Consider the following 16,019-nt stretch of genomic DNA (forward strand, 5'->3'; position numbering starts at 1 on the left):
ATGGAACATTGAGGATGTTTGTTGATTGTCGTATCATCAACAAAATAACAGTAAAGTATCAACATCCTATTCCTAGATTGGATGACATGTTAGATGAATTACATTGTGCAAATTTGTTTTCAAAAATTGTTCTTAAAAGTTGTTATCATCAAATTCGAATGCATGTAGAAGATAAGTGGAAAACGGCTTTCAAAACAAAGCTTGGTCTTTATGAGTGGCTTGTTATGTTATTTGGTCTTATCAATGCGCCAAGTACTTTTATGAGACTAATGAATCATATTTTGAGAGAATACATTGAAAATTTTGTTGTTGTATACTTTGATGATATTCTTGTTTACTCAAAAAGTTTGGATGATCATATTTTGCACGTCAAGACCATTTTTCTTAAACTTAGAGAAGAAAAGTTTTATGCGAACTTCAAAAAGTGTAGATTTTGTCTCGACTAAGTAAATTTCTTAGGGTTCATTGTTGGAAAAGATGGGGTGAAAGTTGGTGAAGAAAAGTTAAAAGCTATTCGAGAGTGGCCCATTAATGCAAACAAGGTGAGATTTTTTCATAGTTTAACTAATTTTTATAGAAGGTTCGTTAAGGAGTTTAGCAGTATAGCCACACCATTGAATGAACTTATTAAAAAGAATGTGAAATTTGAATGAAAAGAGAAACAAGAAAATTCACTCAATAAATTTAAAGATAAATTGACTAATGCACCTTGTTTTGTTTTACCTAACTTTGATAAATCTTTTGAGATTGAATGTGATGCAGGTGGGATAGGGATTGGAGTTGTTTTGATGTAAGAAAAGATGTCAATCATGTTCTTATAAGAAGCTAAATAGAGCATAACTTAGCTACCTAACATATGACAATGAGTTACATGCACTCGTAAGAGCTTTGCAAGTTTGGCACATTACTTGTGACCAAAAGAGTTTGTTATCCATATGGATCATGAAAGCTTGAAGCACCTCAGAAGTTAAACAAAGTTGAACAAGAGGCATGCTAAATGGGTAGAGTTCATTAGGACATTTCCATATGTCATTCATTACAAGAAAAGCAATGACAATGTGGTGGCTAATGCATTGTCAAGAAGGTATGTATTGTTCCTTCCCTTAGTGTAAAAATTGTTGGTTTTAAACACATGATTGATTTGTACAAAGTTGAGAAATCTTAATTTTATGATGTGTATGTGCAATATTTAGAAGGGAAAATGTGCATATCCTGTGTTTGATGAGATGCTCTTTAGGAAGGGTAAGCCTTGTGATAGCTTGTAAAAATACAAGCTATTGGAGCCTTTTACTTAGAATTACGAGGGCTAATAAGCAGAATATGCGTTAATAATACCAAGAATTCATGTGGAAAAGTGAGTTTACATCGACCAGCACCAAAAATCCTCACTAACCCTATATCATGCGTTATTCTGCATCAAAGTGTCTATTTTTGCAAATATTGCAGGAATTGATTGCATGCGTTGGTCCCAGACCGCCGCAAGGCTGACCGCATGCGTTGATCGTCATAAAGACTAGTTCGTTGCATGGAATATTGCATCCACAAAGTGATAATCGCGATAAAAGATTGATCACAAGGTAGATGGAATGCGTTGACACTTCAGGAGAAACAAGCATGAACGCATACCTTGGGAGTATCAACAAGATAAGATGATGCTGACATTTCCCATACTACGACAGAAGCAACAGTGAGTCAAAATGAGGTAGCAGAGTTGTCAGCATTTGAACTCTATAAATAGGGCCTTGGAGCTTAACTTCAACCATCCGAGTTTCTGCCTTAAGGTAGATTCTTGTGATCACATATGAGAGCACAAGCAAGACTTTCTTTGAGGATTTTTCACCTCCACAGCCCCTTTCAAGTGACGATCGGAGTTTCGCCGGAGATAGAGCTCGAGAGAGACTTCTCCACCATCTATCCATGGCACCACCAACAGCCTTGACACATTTCGAATGAAAAAGTAAGAGATTGCTTACATCTAACCTTCCACCTCTCCTCTTATCACTATATTGTATTATATTTTTGCTGAAGACATTAATACATTTGGTAATCAATGCATCTATTACTTCCTTCAGCACCATCTTCATCATCTTCTTCTTCTTTATCATCATCTACATTCATCGTTTAGTTAAGTATCGAAGACAGTCGCATACTCAGTCATGCGGCCTAGAGATATGACGCATGTAGAAACCCACCGAGAGGTGTGTGTTGCATGAGTATAGTGAGTTAATCCTCTTCGCTAGGTGTGAGGCTGTCGCAATGCTTGTCTATAAGCTGATTAGCTGCAACTAACTGTCCGAGAGGGTAAGTAGTGAACACACTAAAGCAAGGTAAGCTTTGTTCTTAGAGATAGGAACGATCTTATGCTCGACGCAACCATGCATTATAGAGATATAAGCATGCGGCTGGCCACCGAGAGGTGTGCAATGCATTAGTGTGGAGAGCTGGGATTACTCGAGCAACCAAACATAATGAAGCCATCTTATTATGCGTTAATAGTTGTTGCATCTCTACCAATTCTCATAGTTGAATTTCCTTTGCTCAATCTGTTTAGTTAGGAGTAGGAGTAGCGCATAATCCATTAACTTATGTCTTTTTACTTTTATTTATAGCCTCAAACACATTGCTTCACAAACATTATTTGAGTTACAAGTTCCTATGTTCGACCTTGGATCATCCCAAGAAACGTGTGTTCTCGTTATACTTGGCGAGAAAACAAGAAAACTTGTGACAAGAACGCATGGTCATCGCATACGCGCTTAACGCATATTGCATATTTTTCAATCCAACGCATGACCATCGACGCATAGAGATTAACGCATAACAAAAGATTAGTGCATTTTTCTCTTCCCTTTTCCTCCGAACACCTTGTATTCCAAAGTGTTCTATTAGAGAGTTACCTGTGAAAGACGCTCATAAGGGAGGACTTATGGGGCATTTCGGGGAATTTAAATCATATAGCATGTTGTCTAAATACTTTTATTGGTTGAAAAATAAGGAATGATGTGAATAAAGTGCGCCAACAATGTTTCAAATGTAAGGAAGCTAAGTCTAAGACACAACCACATGGTCTTCACACACTTTTGGATGTTTCTAGTGAACCATGGATAGAATTAACATGGATTTTGTTCTACGACTACTAAAGGCTAGAAGATATCATGATAGGATTTTTGTGGTAGTTGATAGGTTTAGTAAAATGGCACATTTCTTTCCATGTAAAAAACTGGTTGAAGCTACTAACATAGCTAACCTTTTCTTTAGGGAAGCGGTTAGATTGCATGGCATTCCTAAAACCAATGTCAGTGATAGAGATGCTAAATTTTTAGGTCATTTTTGAAAAGTTTTGTAGGAAAAATAGGGAACTAAGCTTTTGTTTTCAACAATTTGTGACCCACAAATTGATAGGCAAATTAAGGTGGTTAATAAAACATTGGCAACATTTTTTAGGTCACTAATTTCTAAAAATCTCAAGATTTGGGAGGATACTCTACCTTCTGTAGAGTTTGCTTACAATAGAGCAATACATAGCACCACTTACTGTTCACCTTTTGAGGTTGTGTATGGTTTTAATCCATTGACTCCTTTAGATTTGTCACCTTTTCCATCTAATATATTTATTAGTGATGCAGTTGTTACAAGGGCAGAATACATCAAAAATTTGCATAAAGAAGTGAAAGAAATAATTGAAAAAAAGAATCAAAAGATTGTCAACAGCAAGAACCAAGGGAGAAAGAAATTGATTTTTAAACCTGGTGATTGGGTTTGGGTTCATCTATGGAAGGAAATATTTCCCTATCAAAGGAAGTCTAAATTTCAACCAAGAATAGATGATCCATTTCAAGTGCTAGAGTGGATCAATGACAATGCCTACAAACTAGATCTTCTAGGTGAGTACAATGTAAGTTCTACTTTTAATGTGGCTGATTTGACTTCTTTTAATATAGGGAATGAAGACCTTGATTTGAGGAAAAATCCTTTTAACGAAAGGGGGATGATGTGAATTTAACCATTGAACCATTGCATGTACCCGAAAGAACAATTACAAGGAGCAAAGCAAAAATGATTCAAGAGACTTTCACACTATATCTTCAAAGTCACAAGAAGCAACAAATAATTTTGAGCCCAAAATTTTATATAATGTCAATTCAATGAGTTAAGAAGAGAATGGCATAAAGATGACACATGAAATATCTTATAGTTTGGAAGATGGCTATGAGATCAAAAAAAGTGTGTAGATTTTGGGGGGAAAATGTTGTCAAGTGTGCACAGCACAACGTGATGTCAAACCTTATCATACGTAAGAATTAAGCTTGCATCCTTCTAGAGGAGATATTTAAGACAATTTGGAGACTTTCTATATTTTTAATTTTGCGTTTTGACTTATTAATTAGTATGCAATTAAGTTTTAAGTTCCTAAGCCTTATGTTTTACAATTTGTAATTAATTGTATTTGAATGTCTTTTGAGTTCTTGGTCCATGCACGACTTTTTGGCCTATAAAGTGGTTTGTAATTCTTTTCAAAACTTAGATTATCAATATTAAAAAGCTTATGCTTATTCAAGCCATTTGGTGTTTTTTTTCTTTTAAATCTTGCTTTAGATTTTATGTTTAAATCAATTCATTGGAGTAATCTTGATCAAGCTAACTCTAGAGTGAATTGTATCTAAGATTGACCATCATAGATTTTAAGTTTGATCTAAATTAGCTTTCTTTGTGAGTGATTGCAAGGATTTTAGAAAGATCTCTAGCTTTACATCCAACGAACATTGCAGGCCCATCAAGAGATACTAAAATTAGATAATTAAAAATATATAGCTTAAAAGAGAATAAAATTAAAAGTATAAAGATTAAATTGATATTTTAATATATACATATACATATATATATAGATATAGATATAGATATATATATGGCAACTTTTTTAAATTTAAATAAGTGTTAGCAACTTTATCTTTTAATAGGAGCTGATTGAAGGCATTCATTTAGCAATTAATGTTGGAGTCGCACCATTTTGGATGGATGAAACAGACTCAAAGGTTGCTTGTAAGCTTCTTATGGATGAAGATCGTCGCATCAGTGAAATATTGATTAAATTACAAAGTTCAGTTTAATCTGTCTATTAACTTGGAATTTTTCCTCCACATATTTAAAGCTTCTACACATTAACTAATCTATTAAAAATAAAATTGAACTTTTATGCCTAACAAATACCTAAACTTTCAATTTTGCATCTAGAAAGTTCATAAATTTTTAAAATGTTGAATAGCTCACGGGCCTATGAAACAAAATTGAAAACCTAAAAATATATTGAAAAAAACAAAAGTTTAATAACTTATTAATCACTTTTAATCATAAATCCAATAAAATTCAAATACTAACTTGCAATTTAACATTTGAGAACACAATTTTGATCAAATTGTTATGTTAACAACAATTCCAAGCGAATAATTGTAAATAATCCATAGATACAATTCAGATACAATTCAGAGACTACACCCATCTACATGCATTCCTTCAATCATAAAAGAAAAAGAAATTAAAAAAATATATATCCTTTTAAAAAAAAGAAAAAAAGAAAACTATCACATGATAACTTTTGATTGAGGATCTTAATTGCATAAGGATAAATGTAGCCTGCAACAAATATTTTTCATTCCAAGTAGCCTTATTTTCTTGGAGGGCATAATAACCTTCTTCAATTAGATACCATATTTTCCAAACAAATAAAAACAAATTGAATCTCACTTCAATCGACGATTTCAATATATGTTCTACTACATCAAAGTAGTTCAAATAAATTTAATCTAAACATGTAAAGACAAAACAAAAAAATATATATTTATATATATCTACAAAACTTGAAAAAACTCAGCACCCCTGAAATGTCAGGTCTATCTCAGCATTGACGAGAAGTCTCGAGATTGAATTTGAATATCAATGAGCATGAGATAAAGTGTCACTTTATAATTACTCTTTTTTTAGGTAGGTAGTAAAATTATAGTAGTTACATCCAGACCTCATTCCAAATTTCCAGTTTCTGCAGGTCACTAACTACGGCTGCTGTCTTCTTAGAGAAACCCTCCACAGATTGAAAGTCCCTTGGGGAAATGGCTTCAACAATCTCTAAATTTTGGGCATTACCACAAACAGATCAAGCAATCAGTCAATTTTGGCAATGAGATAGATAAACCTAACTGTTGCATTTGTGGTCCAACAAAAATGAAGATAATCGAAAGGTCGGGTCGGGTCGGGTCGTGCTAGCGAAGCAAAACTTTCGATATTTTGCGGGAATAAATAAATAGTGACCACACAGCAAGCCAAGCTGATATGTACAACAAGACCACACCAGTTGCTACTACAATTCCAGATCCTCCAAGACTAACAGAAAAGAAAAATGAAATGATTAGCTTTGCAGATGCAGATGATAGAAGGGCACGTTGGATAATATTTTTGTTTGTGGTAATTTATATTCAAGAAAAATTCTGAGGATATTATTTGAGTTTCTTGTGTTGTCTAAGCTGTGAAAGATAAAAATGAACCTGCTGTCTCGGCTAGCCAGAAGGGTGGTCAGCGCAATCATCTGTGTCGCCGTTTTCCACTTCCCCAAGTTATTTACAGCCACAGCCTATTGTTAAGTTCGAGTTAAAAGTTTCATCAAGTCAAACGAACTGAATTGGTTTTCATTTTGGTATATACAAACCTCTAGAAGCTTACTATTCTGGGAAGCAGCCCATTCTCTAACTGCAGACATGGTTATCTGTAAATAAATTGCAAAAATAATCAATACAATATCCATTATAAATTCGAAAAGAAATAAATGAATCAAATATATGAAAGTAGTACTTCTTGTTATTGTCCAATTTTTTTAAGGGACAGTTGTAAATATAGACATTAGATCTAAAGTATTAGCAGATTTAACATAATGTAAAAAATTTTGCAAATATGGCCAAATTTAAATAGTCTATCAGTGATAGATCATATTACTGGGAAGAGTCTATCAACAATAGAAATGTATCGCTGATAGACTTGGGGGTCTATCAACGATAGAAGTCTATCGCTAATAGACTTGGGGTTTATCGTTGATAGATTTGTCTATATTTGCAATTTTTTTTTAAATGATGTTATACACTTGGTTATTATTCCTAAAAATGCTACCAATTACAATTACCCTTTTTATAATCATATTTACATCTTTTCTAGGTACTACTTGAATTCTTAGCCAAATTCTAAACAAGTTTTTGAAAACTTTTTTTCCAAAATTTGGCTATGTTGTTTAGAACATAGACGATACAAAAAAACAAAACAAAACAATTCACAAAAAAAAACAAATCACAAAAAAAAATTGATGAAGCTTGTAAACAAAAAAAAAATGATTATCAAACGGACGTAAAAAAATGCATTTTCAATTTGAAGGTTTAACAAAAGAACATAAAATCTATATGAGTTAAGGATGTTCAAGAGACTAGTGGGGAGGGGAAAAAATGAAAAGCCTGTAATGTTCCAAAGAGGTACCAACGAGGCCAACAAATTACCTCCCTGCCAATAATTGCTATTGAAGGTAGAGTCAGAAGCCAAGGAATATGACCAAACACAGAAACCTCCAGGGGTTGTGTACATAGTAAGATCAGTGTGGCAGCAACCATAAGCTGTAGTAAAGGAATGTCAGTTGATTAAGAATGTCTGAACCATAACTGAACTTAACAAGATTGATTCAATTTCCGTGGACTAGATCAAATAAAGGAGGAGGACCAACCTTATCAGCTACTGGATCAAGAAACGCACCAAAAGCAGAACCTAACCTCATCTGATAAATACATTTACAAATTAGGACCAAACTGATTGAGACAGCTATAAAAGGATAACCAACACAGGTGTCTCCCACAATATTGGATATGGAGTTCAAAACACACCTTCCGAGCAATATAACCATCAAGCCAGTCTGTAACTGCCGCAGCAATGAATATACTAGTTGTCGCAGTCGTTCCCCACCAGTTATCAACATAGAAAGCTAATAACAGACGCACATATTGTTATGATTAAATTCAAGTGCACTAAAATTAACATTTACTTTCATTTCTACAAACTAGAGGAAAGCAATTTCGAGATGAACAAACAAATCATCAACATAGAAGATTAATAACAGAAACTTGTGTTTTCCTTTCCTATTATTATTAAAATCAAAAGCATTGGACTTGAAAGCAGCCAGTAGTCTTTCAGAGACAATTGGGGAACAAATTCAGACATTCATGATGCAACAGTAATTTTAATCACACGCTACCACCATGAAATCCACAATAATAATCAAATGGTATGACAATGGAAGATTTTGCATAATAAAAAGCTGTAGAATCCTCGGTTGCAGGCTTTTTAGTGCATAAGCAGTTGCAGCATACCAATTTATCCAATGATAAGAGAACTAAATCCGAGATTAGCAACGTTCAACTAACCCATATTTACACAAAACAAAGCAAAAAATAACAAAAACTTTATAGATGAAACCCCTTTAACAATCGTCAGCACAAACAACATACAGGATTTGATAACAACGATTTCCAACACAAATCCAAAGATAACAACCCAAAGGTCAGGCCAATACACATCGTAAAACGAAACATACAACATCTATAGATCAACTATTGATCGTGTATCGATTCAATGAAAACAAACATAAATTGCGATTTAAGAAAGAACGCAGAATTATGGAACATACTGCAAACGAATATCGGAACAGCGGCCACTCGGGCAAGCGTCAAAATAGTGGGCAATGTGAGCAATTTGGAACGTTGTGGTTCATGTTGGTGCATTAATGGCGATGAAGTCTGGCTATGGAAGTCGTCTTGGAACCAGACATTGTTATGATCCTTGCTTTCCGAACCCATATCAGCCACAAATTCAGAGCTGGCAGATGGAGGAGAAGCAGAATCAGAACCTGATCCTGACCCGAAAACCCCTCCTCGTTTTTCGTTGGAATTGGAATTAGACCTTTTAGACCCCATCGATAAACATTTATATCCGCTACGAAACCCTAAAATTTTAGGAGGGCCTCCTTTAATCTTATCGTGCACGAGTCGAGCGCGTGGTGCTAACGTCCACCACCCAACTCCTCCACCTCCATAAATCACTGAATCTCTATCTCCGCGTACCGGCGGCGGCGGCAGCGGTTGGGGAGGTCCGGCAAGGGAATTGCGGCGGCCGGTGGAAATGGAGCGCAGCCAATTTGGGAGGTTTTTGTGGGGGGAGGAGGAGGAGAAGAAGAAGAAAGGGTTGTGGGAATGGAAAGTGGCGGCCATTAACGAAGTTTGCTTAAGGGTTAACATAATTGATGGGATTGGTGGTGGAGATGGGATGGAGATTCCTTGGTTTTAGGTGGGAATTTAGGGGGAAAGTGGCTGGTTGGATTGGAATTGATTTTTCTTTTTTTACATGAATTTGATTGATTTCTGTTTGAAGATTGCTGTTTCATTTCTTGTTTGCTCCTAATTTTGTGGATTAGGTATGAGTTGTTCTTCTTTATACATTTTGCTTTCGTTTTCGCTAATCGCTACCACCTCCCTAATCCCTCCATGTCCACACATATACATTTTTTTAATATACTTTCATCATCATTATTATTATTAGGGTGGTGGCGGTTTCATTATGTAATTATTTTGTTTTTTTTTTATTTTGAAAATTAAGTCTATTTTATTTACAATTTTTTATCTTTAAACATTTTTTCAGGTACAATGGTTGAATTCATAACCAAATTCCAAAAACAAGAATATCTTTTTGAAAGTTTTTTTTAATTCTCAAAATTTGACTTAGCTTTTTAAACTATTGGTGAAAAGTAGATAACAAATGAAGAAATTTTGAGGTTGAAGTAATATCTATAGACTTAATTTTAAAAAACAAAATGGTTACCAAATAAACTTTAATTTTTTTTTTTTTTTTTGAAATTAAGCCTATAAATTGTTTACTTTCTACCAATAGTTTAAAAAAGCCAAACTAAATTTTAAAAACTAAAAAATAAATAGCTTTTAAAATCTTGTTTTTGTTTTTGAAATTTAACTAAAAATTCAACTATTGTACTTAAAAAATATGCAAATCACCCTAATAAAAGGGAGAAAATAAGCCAAAAAAACGAAATAGTTACCAAATGGGGCGTGAATCATTGAAATGAGTATAATTCTAATTAGGGGTGACCATTCAAAATGCAAAAATCGAATCATTTCTAAAAATCATACGAATCGAACCGAAAACTCAGTGAAATCGAAAAAATGTGGTTCGGTCCAGTTTAAAGAAATTTTGAAATCGAATTAATTCGATTCAGTTCGCTTTCAATTTTCAAAAATCGAATTTTGAAACCGAACCAAACCGTTTTTAACTAATATATATATTTATTATTTATATATTTTTATATTTAAAAAAAAGGTAAAATCGAATTTAAAATCGAAATGTTTTTTAATTTAAAGAACAAAACCAAATTTAAAATCGAACCGAACTGAACCGTTTTTTAATTAAAAAAATATGACACGGATTTTTTTAAATACCAAAACCGAATTTGAAACCGAACTGAACAATATATATACGATTAAGTTCGGTTGAATTTCACATATTAGAAAATTTGACACGGACTTCTAATTTCACGAACAATATTATTTGTACAAAGTGTATTATATGTATATTGTCAATTGGTTCAATTCATTCGAATTTTTCCTTTTTGCCTAACCGAACCCAAATGAATATTTATAATTTCTTCCATATTCATTCCAAAAATCACCAAACTAGCTTGGTTAGGTTGATTTAATCGGTTTTCCATATTTTAGTCCTTGCACCTTTGGACAAAATCCCCCGAAATTTAGGGATATACTTCGGCTTTTCCACCAAAATAGTGGTTGTATGTATATATATACATAGTGTGTTTTTTATGTCAACTTTGTATCTGAATGTGGGAGATCAAATCTACTATTCATTAGAATAAATAGAGAAATGCATCGTTTAGTAATTAATTTATACTCCAACACCAAATTGAGCATAGTTAAACACTTGACATGTACTATCTTTTAATAGGTCATAGGTTTAATCTTTGATCCCATATTTGTTGCACTAAAAGAAATATATACATACTTAAAAGTATATTAATGACGTATAATTTGTATATCAATATTCAAAACAATATCATTCATTCAATAATGTTACACATATGGTATATTAACATTCATGTCACGTGCATGGGACAAACTGAACACATTAACAAGAAGTGATATTTCAATTATATAAAGTATATTATTTGCCAACCAATCTCATGATGAAATCATTACAAGAATTTTGGGCTTTAATGTCGGTTGAAAAAAGTGCTCTCGGATGTATAATATCAGTTTAAAAAAAAAAGATTTTTAATGTCGGTTTTAGACCGACATTGAAAATGGGCTACAATGTTGATTTAAAACTGACGTTAAAGGCCTCTTTTTTTTTTTTTTTTTACTTTATTAAAAATTCATTTCAAATTAAATGATCTTCTCTCTCCTTTCACTTATCTCTTACCAAACCCTTTCCTCTCTCAACTTGGTCATGCACATCAGTTCATGGGTTGTCGTCACCGGTGTTGCTTTGATCTCCGTCGTCGTGGGATTCTTCCGGTGGTGGGTCATCGTCGTGGGTGTTCTCCAGTTGTTTTTTGGTTGGTTTTCGTCGGCGCATGGGTGTTCTCGTGGGTTGTCGTCATCGGTTTTGCTTGGATCTTCGTCATCATGGGCTTCTTCCAGTGGTGGGTCATCGTCGTGGGTGTTCTCCGGTTGTTTTTTGGTTGGTTTTCGTCAGCACGTGGGTGTTCTTCGTTGGCGTGTGGGTTCTCCATTGTTCTTCGCGTGTTCCGGTGGTTCTTCGCGTGTTCTTTCGAGATTTCTTCGTCGGTGTGTGGCCCTTAAGTGGTGTTGTTCTCCGATTGGTTTTTCGATGGTTGTTCGTCGTGGTTGTTCTTCTGATGGGTCAGCTCGCCATTCATCCAGCTTGTTTCGGTCGTAAAGGTGGGTCGTTGGCATCGTGGTCAGCTCATCGTTTGTCAAATCTGTCATCTCAACTTTGTTTGCAAAGGTCCAATGCTCGCCAGCGTTTCAATCTTCGAGCTCCGGTTCGGATCTCTTCAAGTTTGTGGGTTATTTAAGTTGTTTGCTTGGAAAGGTAAAATTTTATTTTCATATGAATTTTCAATTTAGTAATTTAAAGTTGGTTGATAGCTGAAGAATATATGCTTGGTTGGTAGTCTTGAAATTTGTTAATTATTGATTGGTGTAGTTCAAGTGTTATTTCATTAATTTTATTTTTTGTTCCAATGATTAAGCTTCTTGAAATTTATTAATGTTTGAATGAAATTAGATAAAAAACATGTACTTGGTTGATAGTCTTGCTTGGTGTGGCTCAAGTGTATATCACAACCAATTTGTTAATATTTTAGGTCATATTGTTGATTATGGTTAAATTTACAAGCTTACAGTTACGTAATTTTTCCTTGTTATTGTTTGTCTTTTTTGTAGATTAAGTTGCATATTTTACAATCATGGATATGTCATGGATGAAAATAAATAGAATATCAGCTAAGTATGGTTTAGGGTCGAGATGTTTATTAAAAATGGTCTACAACATTCAAATATACCAAATGTCATGAGTTGTCCATGTTTGAAGTGTGTGAATGCAAATACTCTAAATGTGAACACAATAAGAGATCACTTATTTTTTAATAGTATAGATCAAAGTTATCAGACATGGATTTTTCACGGTGAATCATTACCGATTAAGAAAAACAATGAAAATGTGTCTATTAGTGAAAGAGACAAAGTTGATGAGGATGATGTTGATGTTGATGACACAATTGGAATGTTTGAGGCTGCATCCAACTATTTTAATGAAAAATTCGATAATTTTGAAGAATTATTAGATGATGCGAAGAAACTATTGTACCCAAATTGTAAAACTTTATCCAAAATATCTACATTGGTAAAGTTATATAATTTGAAAGCTAAATTTGGATTGGAGCTATAAGAGTTTCACTGAGTTGTTGGAATTAATTCATGACATATTGCCTTATCCTAATGAAATTCCAACTTCTACTTATGAAGCAAAAAAGATGTTGGGTACACTTGGAATGAAGTACGAGAAGATTCATGCATGTAGCAATGATTGTTGCTTGTTTAGAAAAGAACTCTCTAATGCAAATGTATGCCCCATTTGTGGTACGTCAAGATGGAAGCTTCATAAAAATTTAAAGGAAAGGGCTAAGAATATCCCAACAAAAATCATGTGGTATTTCTCTCCAATTCCAATATTTGAAATGTTGGGGTTTGTGCCCTAAAGTCTCGTGTCCAGTAGTTTGTAAACAACTTTGTACGAACACTTGTGATGTATAATATAAATGATATTTACTTCACTACTTGACTTTGCACATTTAGATGTTTTTTAATTTTACCACAAACCAATAAACTTAAGATCCCTGGTTATTTGTATGTAACTTAATCATGTATGTGGTGATATACAAGTGGATCATGTCTTGAGTGATAACCAAAATGGTCTGTAGTATATGGACATAGGAGGGAAATCTTATCTTGGTAATGCTACGGATGTGGCCCGCTTTGTGGAATAGTCACAAGTGTTGTAACTTGTCACAGATGATCTGATCCTGATCATTCGTGTAGAGGACATGCGAGCGGGGGTGTCCTATACAAAGAGTTTGTATAAGACCTGACCACGAAGTGTTAACATCTCGTTATATAACACCGTTCATAACTGAGACTTCACTTCACTAGGATGACCATAGGTAACATGACATCAATCCTAAGTGAGTTGGGAACTCCTGCCATTGAGGGTTGTCCTTTGATTTGCATGGGTGTGAGTGGTCAGAACGCCGACTCAAACCTTCCATTTTGGAGATTTGTCTGATTTGGGAGTTGGGAACTCAGCTACACAAGATGGAATTCACTCCTTCCCTAGGCAAGGGCAAGTAAATAGATAGCTCCTTTAAGGGCTAATTCCAATGCTTGAACGATGTGACACCACGCACCTTTTCATGGCCCGAGAGGTGTTTACACATAGTAGGACTATGTTGTATTGTTCATTAGAGAGATCAGTGGTACTTAAAGAGGAAGATGTAATTACAGGGGCAAAACGGTAAATTGGCCTGCTATAATTACGAGCATCTGTGAAGGGTCATCATACTCATGATTGGTTATATCCAATGGACATATAAATACATCTATGGCTAGAAGAGTTCAACTGTCGGTCTTTAGTGGAATACCTGGCAGTTAACGGATGGTGGATATCGTGACTAAAGAGTTTAGTCAGCTATTCACGTACCGTTGGAGCTTCGAGCCATAGGTCCATCAGGTCACCTTAGTAGCTTGGATACAATTGAGAGTCAGTTTTTGGGTCAATTTAAAATGTTCAAATTGACAAGAGGGAGTTCGATTATATATGATATAATTGAACGAGTTAATTAAATATGATATAATTAACTTTACGTATGAGATACATTAATTTGGAGGAAATTGGATATAAATATGATTTATATCTAGTAGAGGGATAATATTATAATTAATATTTGATATTAATTTATAAGTTATGAATGTGATAAGTTCACATTAATTGGACAGTTTTAAAAGAAATGGGAAGGCACTTCTTCGTTTAAAATAATAGACGAGTGCATTATAAATAGTAGACGGTATGTTGATCTTGGTGTGCACGGGTATTATGAAAAAGATAGTGTCATCATTTAGAAAATCAGTGCCTATACGATAGGACTGCACGATTGCTTACATATACGATATTGCTAAGCGATCATACCAATTACAACGTCACGTGCTATTATCTAAACGATCGTTTACCTTTTTATTAAGCAATCGTTTAGCTCCCGATATTTACTAAACGATCGTATAGATGATCGCTTAGTTTTTCCTACGCGATCGTATTAGACGATCGCTCACCCTTTTCCTACACGATCGTATAGACAATTGTTTACCTTTTCCTACACGATTGTATAGACGATCGTTTACTTTTACTACAAGATCATATACTTCACCTAAACGATCAAGCATCTTGTCTATGCAATAAATGATCTCTTCTCTCACTTACTTGATCGTTGTGTACGGTCGCTCTTCCTCCTTCCCTCTACCAAATCCAAACAAAGCCCACACTTTGGATTCTCACTCCAAGAATACTGAGGGCTCTAAGTGGTGTTGTCTTCTCCGATTCCTTCTGTTCAAGTGGAGACTGTTCGAGGTAGACGGTTGGGTTGCAAACTCGAGAAATCTTCATTTGGTATGATTTCTTGATCCCTTTTGCATCATGAAAGTTTGTTTGAATATATATGCAGAACCGCTTCCGCTTGTAGGTACTCTTGAATAAGAGCCCTTCAATTGGTATCAGAGCACTCGGTTTTCTGATATTCCAATTCATTACTGCAAAAGAATTGCAAATACGTTCTTGGTGGGTGCATTTCTACACTGTTTAATCGTTAAATTGTTGTGGATGTGTGGATTTATGGATGTTTTCGTGGATGTTAGCCTCGGTTTGTTTTAATCCTTTTATATTTGCGGTTGTTTGTAAAGGCCCCTTCTTTTTTGGGCATTAATAATCATTATCAAGTCTATATTCAAAGTCTGTTTGAGTTTTGAGTCGTTCGTGAAGAAGATCGGAGCAAGCGTTGCAGTTCTTCAAGGAAGAGACGATCAAGTGTTGATACCATCGTGTATTCGATGGAGAACGCGATCAAGTATTGTTCGCATCGTACAGTCGCTGAAGTACGTGATCGCTGTTGATCGCATCGGTTAGATGATGGAGTACGCGATCGTTATTGATCGCATCAGTTAGACGATGGGTTATGCGATCAAGTATTGATCGCATCGTGCAGTCAATGGGGTACGCGATCGCTGATGATCGCATTGTGTAGACGATCAGATAAGTGATCAAGGGTTGATCACATCGTGTCGAAGATCGGTTACGCGATCACTGAGTATCGGGTCGTGTAGATGAGGTGATGCTCGCGTATCGCTTAACGC

The 16,019-nt window shown here is 34.7% G+C and overlaps 1 protein-coding gene across 1 annotated transcript; it reads right to left on the reverse strand.

The window, feature by feature from the left end:
- Positions 1–5,708: 5,708 nt before the first annotated feature.
- LOC120082011 (CDP-diacylglycerol--glycerol-3-phosphate 3-phosphatidyltransferase 2) lies at positions 5,709–9,536 on the reverse strand. Its single transcript, XM_039037218.1, has 7 exons — positions 8,708–9,536; positions 7,908–8,005; positions 7,751–7,801; positions 7,530–7,643; positions 6,698–6,754; positions 6,537–6,622; positions 5,709–6,375 (listed from the first exon to the last, which is right to left on the reverse strand). Exons 1-7 carry the CDS (start codon positions 9,312–9,314, stop codon positions 6,255–6,257), a joined length of 1,134 nt encoding a protein of 377 aa, XP_038893146.1. The 5' UTR covers positions 9,315–9,536; the 3' UTR covers positions 5,709–6,254.
- Positions 9,537–16,019: the final 6,483 nt, after the last annotated feature.

The sequence above is a fragment of the Benincasa hispida genome, chromosome 7 (assembly GCF_009727055.1).
Source record: "Benincasa hispida cultivar B227 chromosome 7, ASM972705v1, whole genome shotgun sequence".
Taxonomy (NCBI): Eukaryota; Viridiplantae; Streptophyta; class Magnoliopsida; order Cucurbitales; family Cucurbitaceae; genus Benincasa; species Benincasa hispida.

Bases quoted from the DNA above. Each gene is read 5' to 3' on its own strand.
- LOC120082011 (XM_039037218.1), bottom strand. From the start codon at position 9,314: ATGTTAACCCTTAAGCAAACTTCGTTAATGGCCGCCACTTTCCATTCC. The intron at 8,006-8,707 runs GTATGTTCCATA...GTCTGTTATTAG, and splicing joins TGTTCCGATATTCGTTTGCA to CTTTCTATGTTGATAACTGG. The intron at 6,755-7,529 runs GTAATTTGTTGG...ATTTATTTACAG, and splicing joins TAGCAATTATTGGCAGGGAG to ATAACCATGTCTGCAGTTAG.